The 23,681-nt window shown below is 42.0% G+C and overlaps 1 protein-coding gene across 3 annotated transcripts; it reads right to left on the bottom strand.

The window, feature by feature from the left end:
* Positions 1 to 23,357, bottom strand: pds5a (PDS5 cohesin associated factor A). 3 transcript variants are annotated; one of them, XM_061065174.1, is made up of 32 exons: positions 23,205 to 23,357; positions 22,090 to 22,242; positions 13,009 to 13,212; positions 12,501 to 12,587; positions 12,299 to 12,396; positions 11,338 to 11,464; positions 10,580 to 10,660; positions 10,324 to 10,464; positions 9,699 to 9,814; positions 9,383 to 9,477; positions 9,159 to 9,304; positions 8,428 to 8,579; positions 8,142 to 8,255; positions 7,939 to 8,020; positions 7,802 to 7,850; positions 7,545 to 7,684; positions 6,415 to 6,530; positions 5,722 to 5,827; positions 5,400 to 5,560; positions 5,045 to 5,168; positions 4,781 to 4,939; positions 4,573 to 4,641; positions 3,410 to 3,546; positions 3,107 to 3,230; positions 2,518 to 2,722; positions 2,127 to 2,241; positions 1,877 to 2,009; positions 1,405 to 1,524; positions 1,141 to 1,206; positions 548 to 699; positions 367 to 448; positions 1 to 273 (listed from the first exon to the last, which is right to left on the bottom strand). In XM_061065174.1, exons 2-32 carry the CDS (start codon positions 22,201 to 22,203, stop codon positions 1 to 3), a joined length of 3,888 nt encoding a protein of 1,295 aa, XP_060921157.1. In that variant the 5' UTR covers positions 22,204 to 22,242; positions 23,205 to 23,357. The 3 variants fall into 3 exon arrangements, with proteins under 3 accessions (XP_060921157.1, XP_060921155.1, XP_060921156.1); XM_061065172.1 differs by lacking the exons at positions 1 to 273; positions 367 to 448; positions 548 to 699; positions 1,141 to 1,206; positions 23,205 to 23,357 and adding an exon at positions 22,950 to 23,066 and having other exon boundaries at positions 1,327 to 1,524; XM_061065173.1 differs by lacking the exons at positions 1 to 273; positions 367 to 448; positions 548 to 699; positions 1,141 to 1,206; positions 23,205 to 23,357 and adding an exon at positions 22,560 to 22,615 and having other exon boundaries at positions 1,327 to 1,524.
* Positions 23,358 to 23,681: the final 324 nt, after the last annotated feature.

Here is a 23,681-nt window from a genome sequence, read left to right as displayed (position 1 = left end):
TCACCTCTGCAAGTCAATCTGTCTCTTTGTCCCTTCGTCGTTCTGCTGTTTTGACAGTTTGGCGTTGATTGACTCTGCAGATGAGTTGGAGCATTGGTCAGCCATTCTCTTCCTTCCTCTGCCCGCCCCGGTTGTTGCTGCCGCCACCGGCGCCGGCGCTCCCTCTTTGTCAGCGGCGACAGGTGCAGCAGGCGGTTTAGGTGGACGGCCGCGTCGTTTGACAGGCACCGCTCCCGTCTCGGCGTCAGGGGTCGTGTTCTGACTGGGCTCCACCTGAGGGCGGCGGTAGAGGAAAGCTCAGATGAGATAACATTTTTAAGAGTGTGTGTTGTTTGATGCACAGCTGCTCGTCCCGTCTGAACCAACCTTCTTGCCCTCGTCATTCTTGATGACGGGGTTCTCGTTGTTTTCCTGCGCCGGGCTCTCTGATGACTCAGTGGCAGAATTGCTGTTTTCACAAGACACATTTCAAAAAAATCACACAATATGAAGAGAGCATTGGTTTGTTTTATGATGATGATGAATTCATGAGTGAGTGTGTCTGTACCTGTTCTTGTTGATGGTGGAGGAGCTTAGCGGGGAGGAGTTGGTGCTGGTGTTACTGGTTGTGTCTGAGGCAGGTGTGGTCTTGGTGAAGATCCTCCTCCCTGGTACTGTCAGAGGCTTGTTCACGGCGCTCAACACGGGGGCAGGTTTAGGCTGCATGAACAGGTAGAGTTGTTTAGCTAGACGGCACTTAGAAGTTAAGATACTTGAGGATAATGTGTATTAAAATACTCAGTGATTGAGCTTCATAAGAGTTGTAACTTCCTGTAAAGCGAGTCCTCCCTCTATGCTTTACCATTTGGCCCATTACTAAACCATATGACTCTTTTAGTGAGAATAAAAAACACTTACATTAAATGCTTCTAACCCATTACACTCCTTCTCAGAGGCATCAATAACATAACGTACACTATGACTGTACACATTCCTCAAACACGTTAACCTAGTAAAGCATTCATCCTCTCCACCCCTCCTTCAAATTAGACCTCGTTACACCTTTAATCGTTGATGTTGATAGTGTGTACTAAGTGTAATGTGTATAATTTGTCTCCATGATGTGAATAGACACGATGGCATCAGGTGTTTTGCATTCACCTTTCCAGTGAGCAGGTTTTGTCTCATCTCCGTCGACAGATACTCCTTATCATTCTTGAAGTCCTGCTGAGAGAAACGTAAACACATGAGCTTTGATATCACAAATATCATACATAAGAGTGTTTGCTTTCATTGTTAAAATGACACTTAACAGAGTGAATTAGTTATTCTTCACATGTCTGAGAGTGCAAACATTTTTTTTTACTCCCAAGAGGAATGAATGAATCTAAGGACACAGCTGCACAGTAAGAATGTCTGTATTGCCTTGTCCTGGACGATGAAGAACTTGGAGGGTAGGATCGGGTCTTTCGGAGAGTCCAGGTGGCAGGCAGTGCTCTTGTTGGCGATGACGAAGAGGGCGACATCACAGACGACATACAGCTTCTGTAAACCATCAGTAAGACCCGCGGTTCAGATTATTTGGTACCTTGCATATTTAACTAAAACTCTACAACTTGCACAACATTCTGTTTTCTTTACAGAGAAACAATCAAATTATGTGCAACAAACTTTATTATCCCCCACATGTGGAACTGTCGACAACGTTCATCCAATCAGATATTTCACAGCCATGCTTGATCAACATCATATCTACAATTCAATTCTACAATTCACTTAGAAGGCGACAATATCTATTGAATATCAGGTTTAGTAGTTTATAGGAAAGTGTCTCTTCGCTTTCAGGGCAGGTTTGAAAAACAGCTTTAACATTGTGTGCGTTTGTGTGTGTGTGTACCTCATTGGCCTTTAGATCATCTGGACACTGAGCATCCTTGGTCTGTTTGATGTTCTCCACCATCTTTCTGAGAAATGCATGACTGTTGTTCTCATTCTTGGTCATCAACACTTCCAGCATAAACCACAAGCACCTGAACACAGAAGCACAACAACACAAACGCTCAGTCAAGGGCTTTTTGTCACAGCCGCATATTCAGACTCAGGTTTTAGTCTCGGACGGTGAACAAGAACACAGCGTCAGCACTCACTCTTTGATGTCTTTGAGCTGTTCATATTCCTGTGGTTTTGTGAAGTCTGGGTCGTGGGCCAGCAGGTGGATCATGTAGGGAACAACATACTCAGGAAGGAGGGAGACTAGTTTTTCTAAGGAGAGACGATAAATCCACTTTTAATGTCAGCAAGTTTTCATCTCTTTAGTTCAGCATGTTTCACTTGCAAACAATTATTTGGACATAGAAGTTTGTATTGCTGAATGTTCTTAAAAAATAAATGAACAAACTTGGGCAAGTTTCCAACACGTAAATATGTAAAATATCAACTTCTGATTGACTGATGGGATCAAATTGCAGCTCAAGAAAACTTTTCGACTGTGTGACCATTTGGAGAGCTCCATAACACAGCCCGGAGTTTAACACTGACCCTGAGCGAGCGGGTTCTGTTTGATGTATTCTCTGCGAACAGAGATGTTTTTGAGGAGGCACTGTCGGGCGTGGGCGCGGCGCTCCTTCACCGGGTCCTTGGCACACAGGGCGAAGACAGCCAGGTACTCGAGGGGCAGCGTCAGTTTGACCAGAGCCAGGTGCAACTTCTGAGCATATATCTGACGGACCTGGTAGCACTCATCCTGTACATGAAGAGCAGTGGACACGGAGGTATTACAGATTGAACTCATAACTCATTGGAATGTTTACTTTCATATATTTTACATTGTGAATGAATTTACTGACATGTCAGCTTTAGTCTTTATGTGCACACACTGTAAATTGAGATAATTACAACAGGCTTTATCGCAGCAGACATTTGGACTTGTGAAAGTAGAAGAAGTCGTATCTAAAATTGTTAGTAACTGCCTCCATTCGGACAGCGATCCAGCACACAAAATACCAGGACCCCAAAGCAGCTAAATGAAATTCAGCCATCAGTAATTATTCTCCAACTATGACAAGTCAAATTGTCTTTTGTGGGAAAGGCTTTTAAAAAAAATGTGAGAAGTGAAGGAGGGACTGACATTTATAACAAGGCCGCAGAGCTGAAATTGTTCGGGTGTGATGATGTCATGGTAACAGGGCTCCTGGGCCAACTTCATGATGGCTCCACCTGCAGCCAGCCGCAGACGAGACATGTCCGACTTACTGCGAGGAGGAAGAAAAAAAAAACCAACACACAGAGGGATTACAAAGAGGAGAAGATTTAGAAAGATTCAACAGGAGAAGTCCTCCTCAAATTATCTAAGTATTTTCAGGAGTGCATATATGAAAGCAGCTTAGGTTAGCTCTTTCTCTGCTGCTTGTCTCTCAGGCTCTACAGTTACCTGATCTTCTTCTGCTCTGTGAGGTCTCCCTCACTAACCAGCATGGCTGACAGCAGGCGCAGGGTTGAGTTTGCTGACTTGGATTGGTTGTTTTTCATTCCTAGTAGCCAACGCACAAGCAGCTTGATGGCCTGCACCTGGGGGGGGCAGAATGACAACGAATCATTAGGAACGATCCCATCAGCTTTACTCGAGGGGGCTATACCACGAAGCAAGTTCAACAGACCCAGAGCATCTTGAAGAAAAATCTGGTTTAACTAATCCTGACAGATGAGATCACAGTCACACGGAGCTGGTTATCACAGTGATAAATCAACACATAGTTTCTCTGAGTGCTATCACACAATAGAGGTGCCGTTAGCTTCATATAAACTATCACGACCCTGAACGAGTCTTCAGTTAGCACTTTACAAACACAGAGAAAACTATGATTTAAAAAAAACATGAAGTTTAAAACACAATCGACTAAATTCAACACAGCTGCAGTGAGAAATTCAGGAAGAAATGGTGGAGGAAAAATATCGCTGACTGAGGGATTGTGCAAATTAAGGCTTATACAGAGTTTTCCACCGTTAGTGCCCGATAGATCTGAACATAACTCAGGCTTCTAGCTAAAACTGTCACACGAGCCAAATATGAAAAGATAATTAATTTGAGACGTAATATTTCAGATGCAGCCGCGACAGTTTACAGAACAGTAGGGTCTTATATTAATGAATAGAAAAACAGGATTAAAAAGACGTATAAAGTCAAATGCCTCAGTGTCTTGTTTAGTCTCTCTTGTAGGATAACTGTGAAGCATCAATACAATCTTTCATCATACAGGAAAGTGTTTGTCGGTCTTTTTCTACATCCTCCCTTCTCAAGACATTTGATTGGTCGGTAGGCAGTGTTTCGTACAGGTTGAGCTCTTATCCCAAAGATCACCTGCTCCAGAGCAGGTTAGGCGTGCGGCACAGGTTACCATGGTGATCTATCCAGGCAGGAAGTGACACATCTTTGTACTACTGAAATCCCATCGATAACATGAACTCCTGCTTCGTAGTATAAGCACCAGATCTCTTCATCAACACTTGATCATGAACGTGTATGCATGAAGTAAAAATGGAATATCACAGGAGACAACAGGTGAAACAAATGCAGTATATGTGTTTGTATCTTACTTTAGCTAGGACCTCCGGGGAAACCTCCTCATCGGCCGACCACAGCTTCCCATTCTTGTTTCCCACTGACTGCAGACAAACAGGGACAAGACAATCTTGATCCTTTCTCGACATAAACACGATTTTATTGAAGACTGTGCATGTTTGATAATAGTAGTAAATAATATAAAAGCATAGGAGTCTTTTAAAGTTCTTTATGTCCACGCACCCTGTCGTTCATGAGCAAGTCCTTGACGATGAAGTTAGCAACAATGGACTTCATTGGTGAAGCGAACTGATCTGGAGCCAGCATGGAGATGTGGCCCAGGGACACGAGGGGAGTGATGAGCTGCTCAGGGACGTCAGCGTTCAGACTACGTGAGAGAGGCTGAGGGATGAAAGAACAAAACATGAGTGCATCCCACTAAAATAAAAGACGTGTTACATAAAGAAAATAAAAACAGACTACTTCTAATACAAAACCGTCCCCTACCTCAAAAATCTGTGCTAGCTGCACTTCCTTGTTGTTGAAGATGGCATGGATACAGTGGACGGCCTGCTTGGCCTGATGAGGTGTGCCCCGCTTGGCTTTCTGATGCAGGACGGGAATCAGAGTCCTGGGAGAAACATGAGTCATGAGACATCACACTTACACAAAATGGATTATTTCTTTCTTTCATTATGTGGACCATTAATACTAATGCCAAAGTTCAAAACCCAGTCTTCCTTTATTGATTTGAGATTAAATTTAAACGGCCAGAAGAGTCATGACGCAACACTTTGAACTCAGAGATGCCCCATAACATTTTACTGTTTAGGAATAATGGCTCTTATGTCATTCCCCTTACGATCTTATCTGTTGTAGCTCTGTTTCAATCTTCTGCCCCGTGTTCCTGAAGATCTGGATGGCTGCCTCTGCCACTTTCTCATCCTCCATCTTTAAACACTGGAGCAGAGACTCGTAGGTTTCTGCAGAGTGGAACGCTGTTGGGTGGGTGAACGACAGGACCTACAAGCAGCAGACACATCGTTCTGTTTATTCATTTAAAGACCGGCTTTACACAATCAGGTCACTATTTGGCATTAAGCCCTTGTTAACAGCTAATCACACATGGTACATTTTGTGATTAGCCTCCAATTATGACATCATAACTGGTCCGAGCTGTGTACCTTGAGTAGCTCCAGACCAGCGCGGATGGCTGTATCGGGGGTCACTCCTTCTTCATCATCATCAGCTGTACCCTCAATGGATTTGTTAAGCAGCTTCACCAGAGCGCTAAAGGAAAAAATATAAATCATCACCACCACTCTGTCATTAAACTCAACAAAGCTTGAGATGATTTAAACAAAGCCAAACACTTTTAGAAGAACATATTCGCCTCTATGAGACGCAACACGAAGGGTTACACTGTGTTATTTTAGCAGGAGAGTCAGTCGCTGTGTGTGTTTCCTCTCTCATGGTGTTTTTCCATAAAGCATAAAGGGTTAAACCTGTTCCTCGCCTCAGGCCTGCAGGAACACCACACCACCACAAGGTGTCTCAGTGAATGAGAAAAGCCTGTTTATGGTGTTACACAATGATATGGAGAGCTTCATGCTCTCTGTACTTCTCTATCAGTGAGGTAGTCAAACACACAGACTGCTGGTCTGTCTCATGACCAGCTGAGTCTGTATCCAATGTGCAAAAGACACAAATCCAATAAAACAGAATCTGCAATCCAATTTTATTTATTCATTTTGTGTCAGGATAGTTGCGTAATCTCTTTTATGCGTTTTCGGCTGACAAACCAATCATGTGCCTAATTTGTGATTTGTTATGATATTGAGCAACGTATGTTTGTGTGTCAGACTGAAGTTTCTGACCTGATGGCCTCGGAGTCGATATGCACGGGGGCGATGCGCTCCAGCAGGAACTTCACCATCTCCAGGAACGGGTTGGTGGGCTGTTTGGGGAATGTTAACTTCCTAGTGATCTCCCTCTGCACAAAAACAAACAAACAGTGCATTATTAATAACAACATCTATACCTGCATTTTAGGGGTGAAAGGGTTCATTGACGCTTTCCAGCTTATTTGTCAATTATCAGTTGGTGACATCATTGCATGCTGTTTCATGCTGTGCACAGACGTATAATCATGTTCCAGAGCTGAGTTACTTTCTTACTTTGTCTGCTGAGAGTAACAAGCAGACAAAGTAGCAAAACAGCTACCGTGAAGCAACAGGTAAACAAAACTTAGAACTGTGATGACCGATACAACACCATCTGTACCTACAACTTATCAGATCCAGGAGCATTTGACCCTCAAGACTGCAAAGAAAATAACTGCCTGCAAGATCTGTAAAGTGAACCTTACTTATCACAGGAGCATGTCGGTCATGTGTGAGCATTTGAGGAGAAAGTGAAGGATGTCTAAAAAAAAAAACATCTTAGACATTCACTAAACCAGTCTGAAGCTTCAGCCACACAAGCTGTTTGACAGTTTTTCCTCTTTTATATTTTCAGCCCTTCACCTTGAACCCTTTCCCCTTAGCACACTTTGTATTTTTATCTTCTTCCTCAACTCCTACCACTGAACACTGAGGCAAACTTTGACTATAATAGTAACAACACTACACATTAAAACAACATCAACCCTCTAACATTAACACTAGTTATGTTCAAGGCCACATAAAAAAAATCCCTTATTTTGACCTTAAAATATTTGTTGAATTTAAAAGCTTTGAGCCATAAAGTAATTGTGCAAGTTACAATTCACAAGTCGATTAACTGTTTCATTTATCAACGACCAGATGACAACAAACACAGCCCTGATACATTTACACACAAGTCGAGATTTTTCACTGCTACAGTTCAGAAGATGGACTCAAAAACAAACTCATAAGGGGGCATCATTTTGTGAGCAACATGTTGACACTTTGGAGTATGTGTTAAAGGGAGACGCAGACTGGCTGTGTGTGTGTGTGTGTGTGTGTGTGCGTGTTCAGTATCTCACCACGCAGATCTCAGCCTGTTTGCAGGAGCAGGTCGGGCTGATGAGCATCTCCAGCTGGACCCTGAGCTTCTCGTCCTCACCAAGAACCTGGTTGAACTTCTTCATGAAGTCCTGAGCCTTTCCTGCATCTGGTAGATTCTCTGGAGGCACAAAGCAAAGAGAATAAGGACGCTTGTCAAATTAACCTTTTTCATTTGGAAGGAAACGATAGGAGATGGAGGGTAAAAAAAAATAAGTTTGTGTGGCTTCAGACTTACTGGCGATACACATCAGCTTCCCCATCATGGCTGTGTTATTGGCCTCACACTAGTGATGGAAAGAGAGTAACATATCAAAGATGCTTGAGTTTAAACACATCACATGAAGATGCTTAAATCTGTGCGCGTCAACTCACCACCGGCAGCTTGTGGAGGTCGAGCAGCTCCTTGACAAGGCCTCTGAGCATGTTCTGACATTTCCACATCTCGTTCAGTGCCCTGAAAGCAAAGATGAGTTACAACAAGAAACAGATGAGACGAGAGGGGGGGGGACACGGGGGACAATCACTATGAAGCCCTTTTTGATAGGATTCTTTTCAGGTCAGGTTTGTTTACTTACTTGACAGCGTTTGTGTCCAGGCAGGCATACAGGTAGTACAGACACTTCATCTTCTCCTCGGTGTCAAGACTGTGAGGGACCATGTACTGAGCAAAGATCTTCTCTACTAATAACCTTCAGAGGAGGAGCAGAGAGCGTTCATTAATAATGTGAAAACAGACATCATGATGTAAGTTAGAGTCCAAATGATTTCATCTCAACGATGAACATAAACAACACTGGACTCTGCTGCTCTCTTTAGTATCTCTTATTATCGTCTACAAGTCAAACTATGAATAACACTCACTTGTCATCGATGCTGTTCTGATAGTAGATGTGCAGCAGTTTGTCTTTGATCCAGCTGATCTTTGCTGCAGACTCTTTGCCCGCCTCGTGGTGCAGACAGTATTTCTTGAAAAGCTGAGCCAGGCCCATCATGGCCTCCTTACGCACACGCCACTAGAGGGGGAGGGAGGACAAGGAAGAGAGACAGAATTTTAACAACATGGAAAAATTAAACAGTTTCAAACACGTGATCACATACACAGTACGCCTCTGTGACCACATTATTTATGATACCCTTAAACTTGTGAAGTGATATCAGTGTGTCCAATAGATTTTCTTTTGGGCCTTTTTTGTCTTTATTAGATTAGTACAGCTGAAGAGAGAAAGGAAATGTTGGGAGGAGAAAATGGGGGATGACATGCAGCAAAGGGCCGAGGTCAGATTCGAAACCAACAGCCACTACGTTGAGGACTACAGCCTCCGTACATGGGGCGTGCAACATAACCGTTAGCCTATCCAGCACCTCGAGAGTGTCTAATTTAAAGCTCTTTTTGATTTTTGTCATTATATTATATTAACATCAATCTAAGTTTTAGAAAAGTAACCCAGGTTAAATTGGGATTCAGAATCTGCGGGGGATCAAAGTGGATGACGTGATTAAAAACTGCTGGAACCAGATTGGATGATTTGTATTATCGTGGTTATTTCAATTAGAATAAATGATATAAAGTATTCAGTAGTGTGTTGTCTCACCCTCTTGTCTAAGGTCCTCTCCCGTACGAAGCCCAACAGCTGGTCATTGACCAAGTTAAGATCTTTCTTCCCGGCGTTGATGATGGTGACAATGACATCATGACGGATGGCTTCCTCTGGGTCATGTGAACGCACCTTCAGAAACTCTGATGGATGACAAGGAGAAGAAGTGTGAATAAACTTCCCAACAGAAGCACTTGAGTGCAGTGAGTGTTCAAGCTCACCTGTCAGGTCCCGGGCCAGGTCGGGGTGGTTCATGAGGCAGTGGCTGGCAAACTTTACGCACTCCAGCCTGACTGGAACGTGGATGTCATTGAACCTAGAAAAAAAAAAATCAGTATCAGCATCTCCAGACTTTAAAAATAAAATGTTTCCAAACAACAACAGGGGGATTCTAGCTCTTGATTTATCAGTTTTCTAACTGTTAATGATGGGATCATTTCGCACACAAAAAAAGCGTATGCATCTTTTTTTGTTGAAGCAGTTCAATGCATCACATGCTCTGTAGAAGTGTTAGCTTGTGGTCTTCTTGTAACTCACCGTCCTAAGAAGCACTGCCACAGTGGTCGGTTCTGTGAGGCCAGCTCTGAGTCCTTGGCCCCAAACAACTTAGCTAGCAGCCGCACTACAGCTAGACGCTCCTCGCCATCGTTGCTCTGCAGACACACAATGCAATATATATATTTTTTTTTTTTACTCTTTCTAAACAGATTTTTATTTTATTCCTCCTCCTTCCACTCTCAAAATGGAAAAAAAGACGAAGCTGTGAAGTGTTTCTCACACTGTGTGAAGCAGCGTTCATGTGCGTATTCCACAAAGCCATATGGCACATTAAATAAATGAACAAACATTTCTAAACTAAAATAATTTTCACTTCCTTTCTGTCGTGGTTAAAAGCACGGGTTGCCATGACAACTAACATGTGGACTGACACCACCGTGAACTCTTGAGAGTAAATATTTGAGTGTGTTCAGGCCTTTGAATCTGGTCGTTTGAATATAATGTAAGACCATAAGAAATATAGAGTTACATCACTCCTATGAATTCTACTCTCTAAAAATATATTTTATTTGAGCAAAGCATCGTCTGGATGTGATCCACTGTGTTCTGAGGTGCGTTGTTCTGCTGTCAGTCCGTGGGGTTACTGTGCGTGAGTTGTGTGTACCTTGAGTTTGAATTCCAGCTGTGGCATGACAGATGTTAGCAACATGGGGTCGATGGCAAACAGTTCCTGGATGAGGTCGAAGACGTGCTCCGATAGGTCGCTGACTGATGACTTTCCCATCACTAAAACCTGATTGAAGAACTGAAAAAGGACACGAAACACTGTGAGACAAACACATTATTCCAGACAATATTTGTAGAGAACTAAAGTGCGTTATGTTGAAAAAGTCTCCGGAACAAAATTAAGAACTGCTCACGTTTGCGATGCATGTCTCTATGGTCTGCACCGTCCTCTTCAGCAGAGTCTTAGCGAGGTCGTACGCCTGCTTGTTCAGATTCTGTTCAAAGAGAAGTTAGAAAACTGTTTCAATAAAACTGATCAGAAACATTAAGATTTCGGTCAGTGTCCAATGCGACTGCATACCACATCTTTAGACACATATATACCGATTGCGCTCATTTACGGAACAGTTTTCTTCAGAGGGGAAACACGTTTTTGCTCTAAAAAAACATTCACGAACATGATAATACAGAGTACCATGGGACTGGTCAGGACAAGTAAGAATGGATCACCATGAAGATGAAACGGTCTTTGATAACAAAGTAGATAATTATATATTTAACCAGTAAACCACAAAGTGTTTGAGTTCACATCACTAAATCCCATACCACATTATGTTACAACAGCACAGTTTTAGCTCATCTTAACCTCGTTTCACAGCTGTTTACATCTCGTTTTTCTTGCCCCCACAATAAACAAGCCTACTTCAAACTCACTGGATTTCTTTTCGTTGATTGATATGATAACAGTTAAATCTCCAGAGTCTGAAATTAGATCCATGTCCATAGCAACGGTCTCATACTAACAGTTTGTTTTTCTTGACATAAGCTGCTATCATGGTATAGCAGATCATTGCTATGCATTATTAGCCAATCAGAATTAAGTATTAAACACTGCCAAGTAATAAACAGTCACCATACATATAAATATGTCTGTGTGTTTGTGTGTGTAAACCTTGTGTGCAGGAATAAGGTTAATGAGGATGGTATCCAGGAGCTCCTGTGTGACTCCGTCCCCCTCCATGATAATGGAACTCATCAGGTCCATCATGTGCATCTGCACCTTCTGGTTATGGCTGTTACTGTGGAAAAAGAGAAACAAGAAGCAATGAGACGGCAGCGTTAAAATCTCAAGTGTCTCACCTCATAGTTCAAAAGGCAAACTTTAAAAACAAACTAAAAATCACAAATCATCGCTGATTGTAGACCCCATTAACATCTAGTGTTAGAAAAGTACCAGTTTAACCTGTGATCATGACGATTAGCTAAAAAGTAAGCTAAACTATTCGAAGTGAGTACAGAGGAGCGAATCTTCATGTGTAAAAAACTTTGAGAGGTGACAGTTAGGGCTTTGACGGTCCTGACATTTTACAGGATCAACTATTTTTTAAACTGTTGTGAGGGGGGAACTGCCCCCTTTCATTCCTTACAGACTGTAGGGGGACTTTTTAAACTTTGTAGGGATTTGGATTTATAAGCTTAAACATACTGCGAAGGTTTTACAAGATCTTTGGACGGGACGGCTGAAGATAGACGGGATATGTGGGGAGAGAGAGCGAGTTGTGACATGCACAAAACAGCATCAGGTTTGGGCGTCCGACCTGCAACCAGTGTTAGGAGGGCAATAGCCTCTGTACATGGCGTGCATGCTCTACCAGTAGAGCTAAACCAGCGCCCTGCCTGTTCATGTACAGGACAAGATCAGCAAAGAGGTAAGATTTGGGTTGCCTGTTTTGAAATCTAATGCAATAGTGGAATTTAACAATTAGGCACTTTGATCACAGTCGGTTCAAACAATCACAACCAGGAGATTTAGTACGAGATGTCCACTTTTATATAAACAGGTCTGATAATTCAGACTGTAGAGAACAAAATGTGAGGTCAATAATATGAAGAGATTTCACAGAGAGTCTTACTTGATGACGGAGAATAGTGTTTTAAAAAGCTGGATGAAAATCTCATTGCAGTCCTCCAACTCAAAACATATGTTGTACGACTTCACCCACGCCAGATTCTAGAGAAACACAAAGGAAACATTAGTTATCAGCATCTGTGTGCATAATCACCAAAACACAAGTTTCACCTCTTATTTTTTTTTCCAGTTAAAAGACGCCTTACCTCCAGCAGGTAGAAGTATCTGTTGAACTGCGGGCTCTTTGTGTCCTCAAGTCCCTTAAGCTGTCTGGTGATGAACAAGAAGATATCCTGGAGACAAGACAAGATGACACTTTAACTTTTGATTTAATTAATAATTTTCATGTAAGTGCAGGTAATCTCAAAAAAGCCTTCCAGGTAAGCTCTCAACAAATAGGATTTGATCTAATATGTCACAAGAGTTGGCAATGTCAGCCAAAACTCAGAGCAGGTTAGAAATCTCTGTAATGTTCTGCTGGATACTTCTACATCTACAAACATATCAAAGTCTCTCTTCCTCCTTAAAATCAAATGTTTACTTCATAACATCGTCAGGATAGGGGAGAATTCACATGTGTTTTGTCTTGTTATGTTCTTGTAAGTGAACAAGTTGTCCATTTAGTCGTAACAAACAGAAGGACATTTTGACTGCTTTTTAGTACTGTTCCCTTCAGGTTAGTGCTTAGTCACCGGCCCAGGGTCTGTTCCCGACCTTGAGTTTGTCGTGGGAGGTGTAGGGGGCCTCGGGAGCATAGATCCTGAAGATATCGGCCAGACAGCAGGCCACCAGTAGCCGTGCGTCTTTGTTGGGGTTCCTGAGGAAGAACTCAGAGGCCAGGTGGAGCGCAAGGGAGAGATACTGCTGCTTCTCCTCCTCAGAGTCCTGATCCATGTCCATGTAGGTTTTCACCACCATCTAGAAAACAGAGCGACAGGGGAGGAGGGTGAGATAGGAAAACATCTTGAGCAGGCCAAAAATAAATCAATCTTAATTGCTTTAGTTTTATGCTTTCCTCGTGGGCTTTGTCTAGGATTATCTGTGTGGTTCTGCTGTGACAGCGGATTTATTTTTGGACTTTTATGCCTTTATTTTAGAGATAAGATAGTGGATAGAGTCAGAAACAGGGGAGAGACAGAGTGGGGAATCACATGCAGGGGAGGAGCAGCAGATGGGATTCAAACCCTGGCCGCCCTCTCTGGAAGACTTAAGGGCTAGGCTACCAGCGCCTCTCCAAGAACCTAACATTCAAGTATTCTTTAATTTTTATTTAATCTAAGCAGGTTGGACCCACTGAGATTAAGAAGCTCTTTTCCAAGGGAGACCTGGCCAAGACAGGCAGCCGTAAGAACACAAAGTTACAGACGTCGTAGACACACAGGGAGACAAAGTACAATTTACAAAAACACTAAGTGTTGCATTAAAAGAGAACCATCTGTGAGTCACATTGGGGAGTCAGTAGTTCAAGCAGTCTAGCTAAAAGCATCGGCATCCTTTGGAATCTGCCTCCAAGTCTTTCATTTTTTATTTGAAAATATTGAAGGACAACAGCTCCTCAAGTTTTACTGCAGAACTTAAATGTAAGCTGGGCAAAATGCCTGAGTGTTGATATAACTGTAAAAGTGTGTTACAACCAGGCATAAAAATACACTGTTAACTTCAGCATAATGGCTACAGCCAGCACTACCCGTCATTGTGTTTCCCATACATAACCAATACAAATGCACAAAATTAATGTTTATTTTTTTTTTTTAGGAACAACACACTTCACAATGATGCTTTACATCATCACAAACATTACAACTCAGTCTGTAAAACATGGTTTACTCAAATGTTGTTCAGATACAATTTTTCAGGAACAAAAAATTAAAGGAAGACTGAAATCTCTGAACTATAACTGACTTGGTGTTATACTCTCACCATTGAGTCTGTCCATTTAGGAAGCACAACTGATTTAGAATTAATTTCACCAGATTTGGCAAAAAATGACAAGTGACAACAGGTGCAAGGGGGGGGGGGGGGGGGGAAGCAAAAGCAAAACAACCCCCAAAAAGGAAATGGTTTTTCATGCATTGAATTGCAATTATTATCGCAACAAGGAAGCTTCAGGTAGCATCACACAACAAGTGATAAGAGTAGCCTACAACATCTGAGAAAACAGTTTAAATTGGTAAAATAAACACAAATCCATTGGGTTTGAAAAGTATGCTGTATATTTTAGAGAATCAAATCATTAAAAAGCCTGGCTCACATCCTTAATTTCTGGTTTCTTGTTGAAAACGGGAGCTAAAATGAATACGGCACACTGATAAGACCCATGTTTAAGATTAACAAGAACAAGAAGAGTTTTCTAGGTTATATTTGAACACCAATGTCTTAAAAGGTTGTAAGCACAGCACTCTTAGACATCTCAGTTTTAATGGATAGGCAGGACACCAAGCTGTAAACTACTTCCTCTGTGAGTAAGATAAGATTGTGTGCGTGTGTGTGTGCGTGAGTGTGTGTGTGTGTGCGTATGACAGGGAGGCAAAGTAGAGCAGTGGAGCTCACGAAACAACCAGGCAGCCGGCGGGGATGGGGGATGGGCCAACAGCTCCAACAGACTGCAGAGCACAGCGCTCACTCCCACACACACAGTTAAACACACTCACCCCAACCCTCCGCTGTTCTTAGCTGAAACAGTCCCAACCGAGCAGATAAAGCCTCTCCACACAGAAAGGAGTGTGTGGGCCTGTGGAGTGTGTCTGTGTATCTCTGCAGCATCGATATATAGTAATTTATTCTCTTAAAATATCTATGACTAATGTCAAATGGCTGCTGATGCAAGGTCGGACACAAGACACAAGTTTCTGCAAGATTTTAAACTTAAATCAAGCCACAATTTATACATTTTATTCAAACATTGTGATAACTTCTAATAACCAGTCAACTATTCAACCAGGTCACCAGTTATTCCTCAAAGGATTGGTCCAAAACTTCTCACCAATCTTCACTTATCACATTTAACCAGGTTAGCGTTTTGGCGGTGTCCGAGAGCCAGCAGTGCAGGAAAATAAAAACCCTGCCCCCTCACCACTCACATCATTGTGACAGGCACTGTGGAGTGGATGAAGCAGCGAGCACTGGTCAACATAGAGTCCAGAAAAAAGAAAAAGAAAAGCTTTGCTCAACTTTTGCAGATGAAAATGTCATGTGATCCAGAAATGCAGCTTGTTAAATACGCTTTATGTACTTCACTGAGAGTTGAACAAGCCGTCATACCTGGTTCAATACTTCAGAAAACAAAAAACAAAAAGGCATGTCTCCTGTATACCTTGTGAAAAGCGCTATTGGAGACAAAATTGGTGTTCTGGTATCTTTCCAGATTTTAAATTAACAATCCAAAATACAAACTCCTGCACAAAGTTTTGGCACCTGACAAACTTTCAAACTCTCAAACTTTATTTGGATAGCGCCAATTCATAACAAATGTTATCTGGAGACCCTTTACAAAAAGACCTTACTCTCTAGTCGTCTGTTTCTCAAGCAGGCCTTCCCTGACTGCCCGTAATTGTCGAAAAGTTTCCAAAAAAGCTTCATACCAAATCTCATTGCACCAGATCTACTGCGTGTTCCCTCACTCATCCCCCAAAGATATTTTTGGCCGTTGTATTCCTTTATCACTACGACAGAGCAGAGTGACAGGAAATACTGCGAGGGGAGAGTGGGGGAAAGACGTGCAGCAAAAGTCGAGGGTCGAACTTGAACCCAGGACAGTCTAAAAAGGACTGTAGGCTCTGCACATGGGGAGAACAATTCAACCGTTGAGCCAAACAGACACCCCTGCTGCTCTTTAAAAAAAAAAAAAAAACACAACACAAGCTCTATTCAAACATTCACAAAAAAAGCTGAGTATTTCACCCTGACTTGTATAGTTGGGGGGAGTTGATGTGAGAACGCAGAATGTTTTAGTCAGGAAAATTAACAGCGAGCAAGTGGGCTGATGACGTTTACATTTTGCAACTGATGTGCAACCAACATGTAACCGACCTGAACGTGCACCATGCTCCACTGGCTCTTCTTCTGGAGTGTGACCGCAGCCATGAGCAGTTGTACAAAACAGGTTTACAAGATCACAGGAGAACTACAAGATCAAGCGGGAAAGTAAAACGTGCAAACAACAATTTGCGGAATATTCGCTGTTTCACTTGGTTCCTGTTTTGAATTAACTGTCAGGAGTCTGTACACTGCGTTTCATTTTGAAATTGACCCGACGCTCTATGTGTTTCCTTGTCTGACTTCCTGTCCCGGTCGATCTATTCTGCCCAGCTTGACGTGTGCTTGTAGCGGGCTCTGTCGAAAATAGACTTTGAGTGTATTTGAAACGGAGAAGAGCATAGTGGTGCTGCTGTATAAACAGGATGTATTGACTAGAGTGGCAGCGACTCAAGGGGATTTTTTGGGGCAGGCTGTCTGAACTTTTCTAGAAAATCTTAGGAGAACATACAGTATGTGAAAAATAGTTATGTTCCCAGCGACTAATTTTCAAGTCTGTGAAGTGGAAATTTAAATTCAGTCTCCCCAACAATTCTTTAGATACTAAAACAATCAGAACATTGGGCACAATTATTTACCACTGTCTGCAGGACAACAATGTAATTTAGTTGCTGAGCGTGGCTAACGTTAGCCTGTGCTAAATGTGGTTACGCATTGCTCCAGAAAATATGACATTTAACATGACACATAATTATCTTGATCAAAATACTACCACATCGCTAGTCCTATGAGATGCTATCAGTTAACTGTGCTTATTTACATCAGGGCAGTAGAGCCAGAGGAGAAGGCGTTACAGTTTGAGGATTTGAGCAGCATTGTAGGCCAACATATAAGAATAGCGAGGGTGACGTCGTTAACTGTTTAGTTGGCTAGTTTGTGAAAAGGGCTACAGAGCAGCAGGAGCTTATGCACCAAGACTGGAAGGAAAAGATACTGTAGTCACATCTTGTTTCTTTTTCCAGAAAGAAAAGGGGGGGAACTAATAACCATTTACATCGGCCATGGCAATTGAAGTCCAACACAAACTAACAATTTGAAACAATATACATTACTAAAACAATGCGAGGAAACCAGGCAAAAAAAGCAAACACAACGTAATGAGAGATGATTAGCATAATGTAGAACTTAACAAAAAGACTGTAATGACAATTTATGTGTGAACAGCTCTGTAATAATAATGCTTATGTACGTCATGGAAGCACGAGAGGCAGGACATATAGACACACACACTCAAGACATGCAGACACACACAGTGCTGTATGACCCCACCGGCAGTCTTACAGTGACCCCATCTCACCCCTGCGGCACCTGTACCACTACCTCAGATGCCGGCACAGAGGTGTGACAACTTGGTCACCCCATTATGCCTTAAATTAGACGTCCATGTTGAAGGTGAACTTGTGTCAGGGGCGTAATTATCACACTTTGAACAGCCAATCTGAATAGTGCTAGGCATTAATTGATCTCCACAGATGTCGTAGTTGGCAGTAGTGTTGAACTGGACTGCTTTATTCTGAAGGGTTTTCATAACAAGAACTGTTATATTAGATTTTACAAGTGGTCCCAAAAGAAGCAGCTGCTGAATGTATTTTCAAAAAGATATTAATATAACTTTCAGAGAGCATGGCAGTGGGTTGCAGTTTTACTTGACTAATGGGGCAAAAACAATGAAAGTGATCAGCTCGCTGCTATCCAGACGTTTTTGGAACATAAACCCTGCAGTGTCAAATGTGTAGAAATGTTTCATCCTACTTACCACAGGAAAGGGGTCAAACTATTTATGACAGCAGCTTACTATAGATGAATTGACTGTATAAATGGGACGTCATCCTCATGTGATAACCTGTCTGCTGCTGACTTGTTGCCCTACTGGCGGTACAACATATGTCACAAAAGTCTTTTATCAGTCAAGTGCCTAGATTACAGGACACACAATTAAGACACGGCATGTTTATTTAAAGCTTATGTGCTTAAAAGTCAAAGTGCTTAACCGTTCTAGGATGTCAGAAAAACCTTTCAGAATGAGTGTCATGGGATCCATAATCATCTCTGGAAACCACTCCAAATTCCCCTTACTTTAAGATCTCTACATGCATGGAAGCCATTCGATTACAATGCTTGTTGGAATTCAACAGAAATTCTTGTAGAGTGCTTTTCTAGTCTTCTGACTAATCACAGCACTTTTACACCGCAGACAACACCTCCCCATTCACACACTGATGGTAGAGGCTGTTATGTAAAGTAACCATCAGTATTAACTAATCCCATTCATACGCCGCTGACAAAGCAGCCGGAGAAACTTGGGGTTTAGAATCTTGCCCAAGAACACATCGAACACGTGGCCCCAGGAGCTGGGGATCAAATCCCGACCTTCCAGTTGAGAGACGACCGACTCTACCACTGAGCCACAGCCGCCCCATCAATGACGTACTAATAGGGTGATCAGCTGAACAGCCATCAAACATACCGAAATGCATGATTTTTTTTTTTTTTACGACAAGAGTGACATAACATCACCCGACAGCAATGTGAAAGACTGGTGAAGAGCAGGCCAAGACACACAGGCTGTTTTCACACATGCACTCCTGAAAATATCTAGATAATCTGAGGAGGACTGCTCTGGAGATTCTCCTGGCCTGGCTGTTCAAATATGCACCTTACAGTGAAAGACCCTCCCTGTCAGACGACTGGAGGGGTGTCTCCTGAATTGAGAAGTGACGCGGAAGCAGCAGACGAAGCAACAGAGACCGCTATAAGACACTACAACAAGGGTATTTGCCTTATATCAATGCTACATGTAGTTCAACGGAATCACAATATCAACACAAGAGCGGAGAACAACATACTGGATAACAGAAAACATATTGCAGCAGTTTATTTATGTGCACAAAACTTCACCAGTCACAAGATATAAATGTCACTACCCTCTGCCACTCGCTCGAGGTGAATTCTCCGTTTAATAACTGCTGCTTTTTCCCAATCAGATCACTCAGACATGCTGCTGAAAATAATAACTAGGGGGCTGGCAGGACTCAGGGGGAACTCCTGGTGAAGTCAGGGGGATAGTTTGGCTGTGACAGTGTAAAAGCCCAAAAACAGATACAGTTAGGGACTAGGTGGTGAACAAAGGAGTGCATTGAGCATCTTATACAACCATGTTATTCTCTCAGGACTTAGTCAAGATTTAAAAAAGATTACAAGTAGGAATGCAGCGATCACGGCCATTACCGATGTCTACCATAACAATTTAGCCGATTGCAGAAACCATGTTTTTTTCATTACATCTTTAAGGTGTTAAGACTCCCACAATGACAACATTTTCTCTCATGTTTGACCACGAAAAACAGAACAGAGTTTGTCCAACAGGTGACTTCTTCTGCCCAATGAAAAACCTCTTCTCTGAATCGGCACTGTTCAGCAGTTAGGTGTAATAGATGCCATCATGAAATTGATAAAACACAACAAATACACATCAGCTACTGACATTGGTTCATGCCACATTACTTGCCAATGTCTGTCAACACGGCCGATCCAGATGCATCGGTACTTCCGTAAAGAGATAAAATACTGGACTCACACTGAACAGGTGACCCAACGCAGGTTAAATGAGTGGTAATGCTGCTAACAAAATGCTTTATGTACACGTTTTTTTTTAAACAAGTTTGTTATGTTGACTTAGAAGACAATAATATGTAAATGTTGTAAATTGTTTCTAAAGGAGGGCTTGATGCAAATATGGGTCACTGTTCTGTAGCTACAGCATGTTTTGTTTGTTTTACTTTAACTGACATTTTGGGATCATCCTATGTTTCCAGCCTTTAGGGTATGAGATGAGCTGCTGTAAAGTTTGGCCACTTATTAATCTGGTGGCGATAACATGCTTGTAAGTCCTTTTTTTTTGTTGCAGAGGCAACGCTCTCAATAAAAAGGGATGTGAGTGGACAAACAATCTCTAGGTTTAATTCCATTCCAGAGGAAGATCGAGTTTGTTTGTTGTGTGAGTTGGGAGAAATTGAAAACGAGATTCACTTTTTGTTTTACTGCTCGATGTATGCTGACATCAGGGATGTTCTTTTTTTAAAAGAATGTCTTTAATTTATGTTGATTTCTTTTGGCTAGACGATTCTGAAAAACTTGGGTTGTGTTTTAAAAAAGGAACCTTTGTTAAAGCAGATTTTGTTTGTAAAGCCTGGGAAAAAAAGACAGAACACGTTGTTTAAGACTGAACTTTGACAGGAGCTGGCAACTTTGTAATGTTATGATTTTTTTGTGAACCACTGCAACTGAATTATTTGGTGTCTTATAAGCCCATGAGGGTTGGGCACTTTGTGTGCATGACACGAAAACAAATTAATCATCATCATCATCTACCCTTAGGCACTCACAGCCTCTTATGAATTAAGATACAGAAGTTCACAAAGTTAGGAAGGTCTGGCATTGTTCTATGCCTCACAGTGCAATATTAACCTTAAAAACAAAAAACAGTGCAATTATATAATGTGAAAAATATGTGTGCAATAACCTCAGGTGCAATAAGAGATAATAAGTGCAATAAGAAAACGTATTTATATTTTCATTTCATTGTACAGTGTTCCCCTTGTTATTTTTCTTTGTATTATATTACAATATATTGTATTGTATAGGGTCCTGATGAGGGTGCGTAAATATGAACACATCACACCCATCCTTCAGTCACTACACTGGCTCCCTATTTCATTCAGGATTCAATACAAAGTCACCCTTCTCACCTACCAGTGCACCCATGGAAATGCCCCCCTCTATCTCAAAGAACTCCTCACCCCACAATCCTCCACACGAAGCCTCCGCTCTAGAAACACCAACCTCCTTCATCCCCCCAGGACTAAACTCCACACCATGGGAGACCGGGCCTTCTGCTGCTCTGCTCCACAGTCTGTGGAACGCTCTCGCCGAGCAGCTGAGGGCTCCACAGTCTGCTGACGCTTTTAAAAGGGCCCTAAAAACCCACCTTTTTAACAAAGCCTTCTGCTTGTTACTGTCTCAATTCTCAATTCCCCCCAGTTAACTTCATCATTCATTTTGTACTTGTATATAGCCCCTGTTTTTATTTTTATTTGTTTGATCTATTCTGTTTAATGTGTATTTTTGAGCTTTCTTGTCTGTGCTGATGTAACGCCCGAATTTCCCCTCTGGGGATCAATAAAGTATTATCCTATCCTATCCTTGTGCTTTTAGTTTCGTTAGTTGCTTAGTTTATTAAATTTGTTTTTATTTCTATTTTTTCTTCCTGTAAAGTGCGTTACAAATTAAATGTATTATATCTTTGCTTTAATACAGTGTATAACTTCTGCACAGTTTAACTGTTACTACAACTTATTTATTTTTTACTTTTTTTGTACTTTTCTACTCTTTTTTTCTTATAAAGCTATTTTATGTATAATTTTAACTTATTTTTTGTAGAAGCTGACTCAGGGAGAAACGCACAAGAATTCCAATGTACCTGTACTGTCCTGTACTGTCCTGTACCTGCACTGTCCTGTACTATCCTGTACCTGTACTGTACTGTACCTGTGCAAATGGCAATAAACATCTATTCTTTTTTTTTTTTAAATGTTCTTCTTTTGTTGTTTTTAGCTGTGGATGCTTGTACGTGTGTGCACTTTAAGGTGAAGCCAAATAATTTCGTTGTACAATTGTATAAAGACAATAAACATCTATTCTATTCTGGGGGGGGGGGGGGCACACCATCAAATACACATCTGGCTGTAAGGTCAGACATACCTTCAACCGCTTGACCACCTCATCGTTGCTGATTTTGTCCGTGATCTCCTTCACTCCGGGCGGATAGGTGATCTTTCCGTCCCCCGCCGGTTTCTGCTGCTGCGGGAACTCCATGCTTGTTGTCGTGCAGTCCACACGGTCTTCTACTGGCCTCTATGGGTCAGAAAACAAAAGTTCAACACAACCATGCTACCGCACTTATCAAAAAACCCTTTTTTCTGCTGTAAGCATCGCTCCCTTCTGCACACCATCCAATGTTACCCCCTCTTCAAAAAGTGACAGCACTGATGCCGCATATCAAACCACATCACATTCTTGAAAACTTTTCTGACATCAAAGCAGGGCTGTGCATTATTATTAGCGTGCATGCTAAAGCACCTCGGCTAAACACCACTTCCATATTTCCCCGCAAATGCCTCGTCTGATACTGTGCAGCTGCTAAAAACAAGCTCAACAGGAGTTCCGGTAACCTTACAGCTCTTTACACCTCAAAGTTGTTGGATGTCCAGCCCGGAAAAAAAGGTGTGAAATACGGCCGGTGTGTGTGTTGGCTACTGTCATACAAGGTCCTGAAATTAGCCAGCTAGCTCGTTGCAATACAAACATGGTGAGCGACTAGCGGGAAGGGGAGGCAGTGTTAGCAGCGAGCGGCTAATGTAGCTTAGCAGTGGTGGCTAAGTGGTTAGCCTAGGCCGCAAACTACTCAGGTACCCATCACATCTCCAGCTACAGACTACCACAGAGGAAGTGAAGTATTATTTTATCCGTTCCCCTAAAACACACACATGATCGTGATCAAATCCGGGTGTTTACAACTAAATTCAACTACTTTGTGAAGTTAAAACACGAAGCTTATTTACTTGTTACTGTTCTTTTTTCCAACTTCAACGCATCGCTCCGTACTGCCGCTAGTTTACAGGCGAAGAAGAAGAAGAAGAAGAAGAAGAAGAAGGGCTGCTACCGTCGCCCCTCTCTCTCTCACTAAACAACTTGCCTCCCTCACGGATGATTTTCAGCAACCACAAGAAAAAATGCCAAATTAATCTATTTTCAAACACACACTTTCAACTACGACCGCGGGATATTTGCCGAGCGTCTTCTTTGTGAGTATTTACCTCTCGAGTGGGCCGTTTTAATTCATTAGTCTGACACAGGTTGGGTTTAGTTTTTCGGCACAAAGCTCTCTGTCCGTTCAGTCAGTCCTGTCTGTGTGTTGAAGGCTGGGGGCACAGCGCCCTCCTTGGTCTCAAGCGGGTACTGCAGCCTCCAGATACATGGCGGGAGTCAGGTCGCACTCTTATTACACTCAACACCCCAAATCCGTTTATCGTGACGACCTGACGCTTTACATTTTAACACAATTTGTGTTTATAATAGCCATATTCCTCTTAGAATTCACACATGTATGGTGATATAATTATATATATTATATCATGGGAAAAAAAGCTATTAGAATAGAATATAATTACTTTAGTGATCCCAAACTGGGAAATTGTGGCGTTACAGCAGCAGGTTGTCCAAACACACAATATGAGCAAAAAACACAATATTAGCTAATTTAAACACAATATAATATTAAATACAAAGTAAAT

The sequence above is a fragment of the Labrus mixtus genome, chromosome 2 (genome assembly GCF_963584025.1).
Source record: "Labrus mixtus chromosome 2, fLabMix1.1, whole genome shotgun sequence".
NCBI classification, from domain to species: Eukaryota; Metazoa; Chordata; class Actinopteri; order Labriformes; family Labridae; genus Labrus; species Labrus mixtus.
The sequence above is the reverse complement of the archived record's forward strand: the minus strand, read 5'-3'. Positions and strand labels throughout refer to the sequence as shown.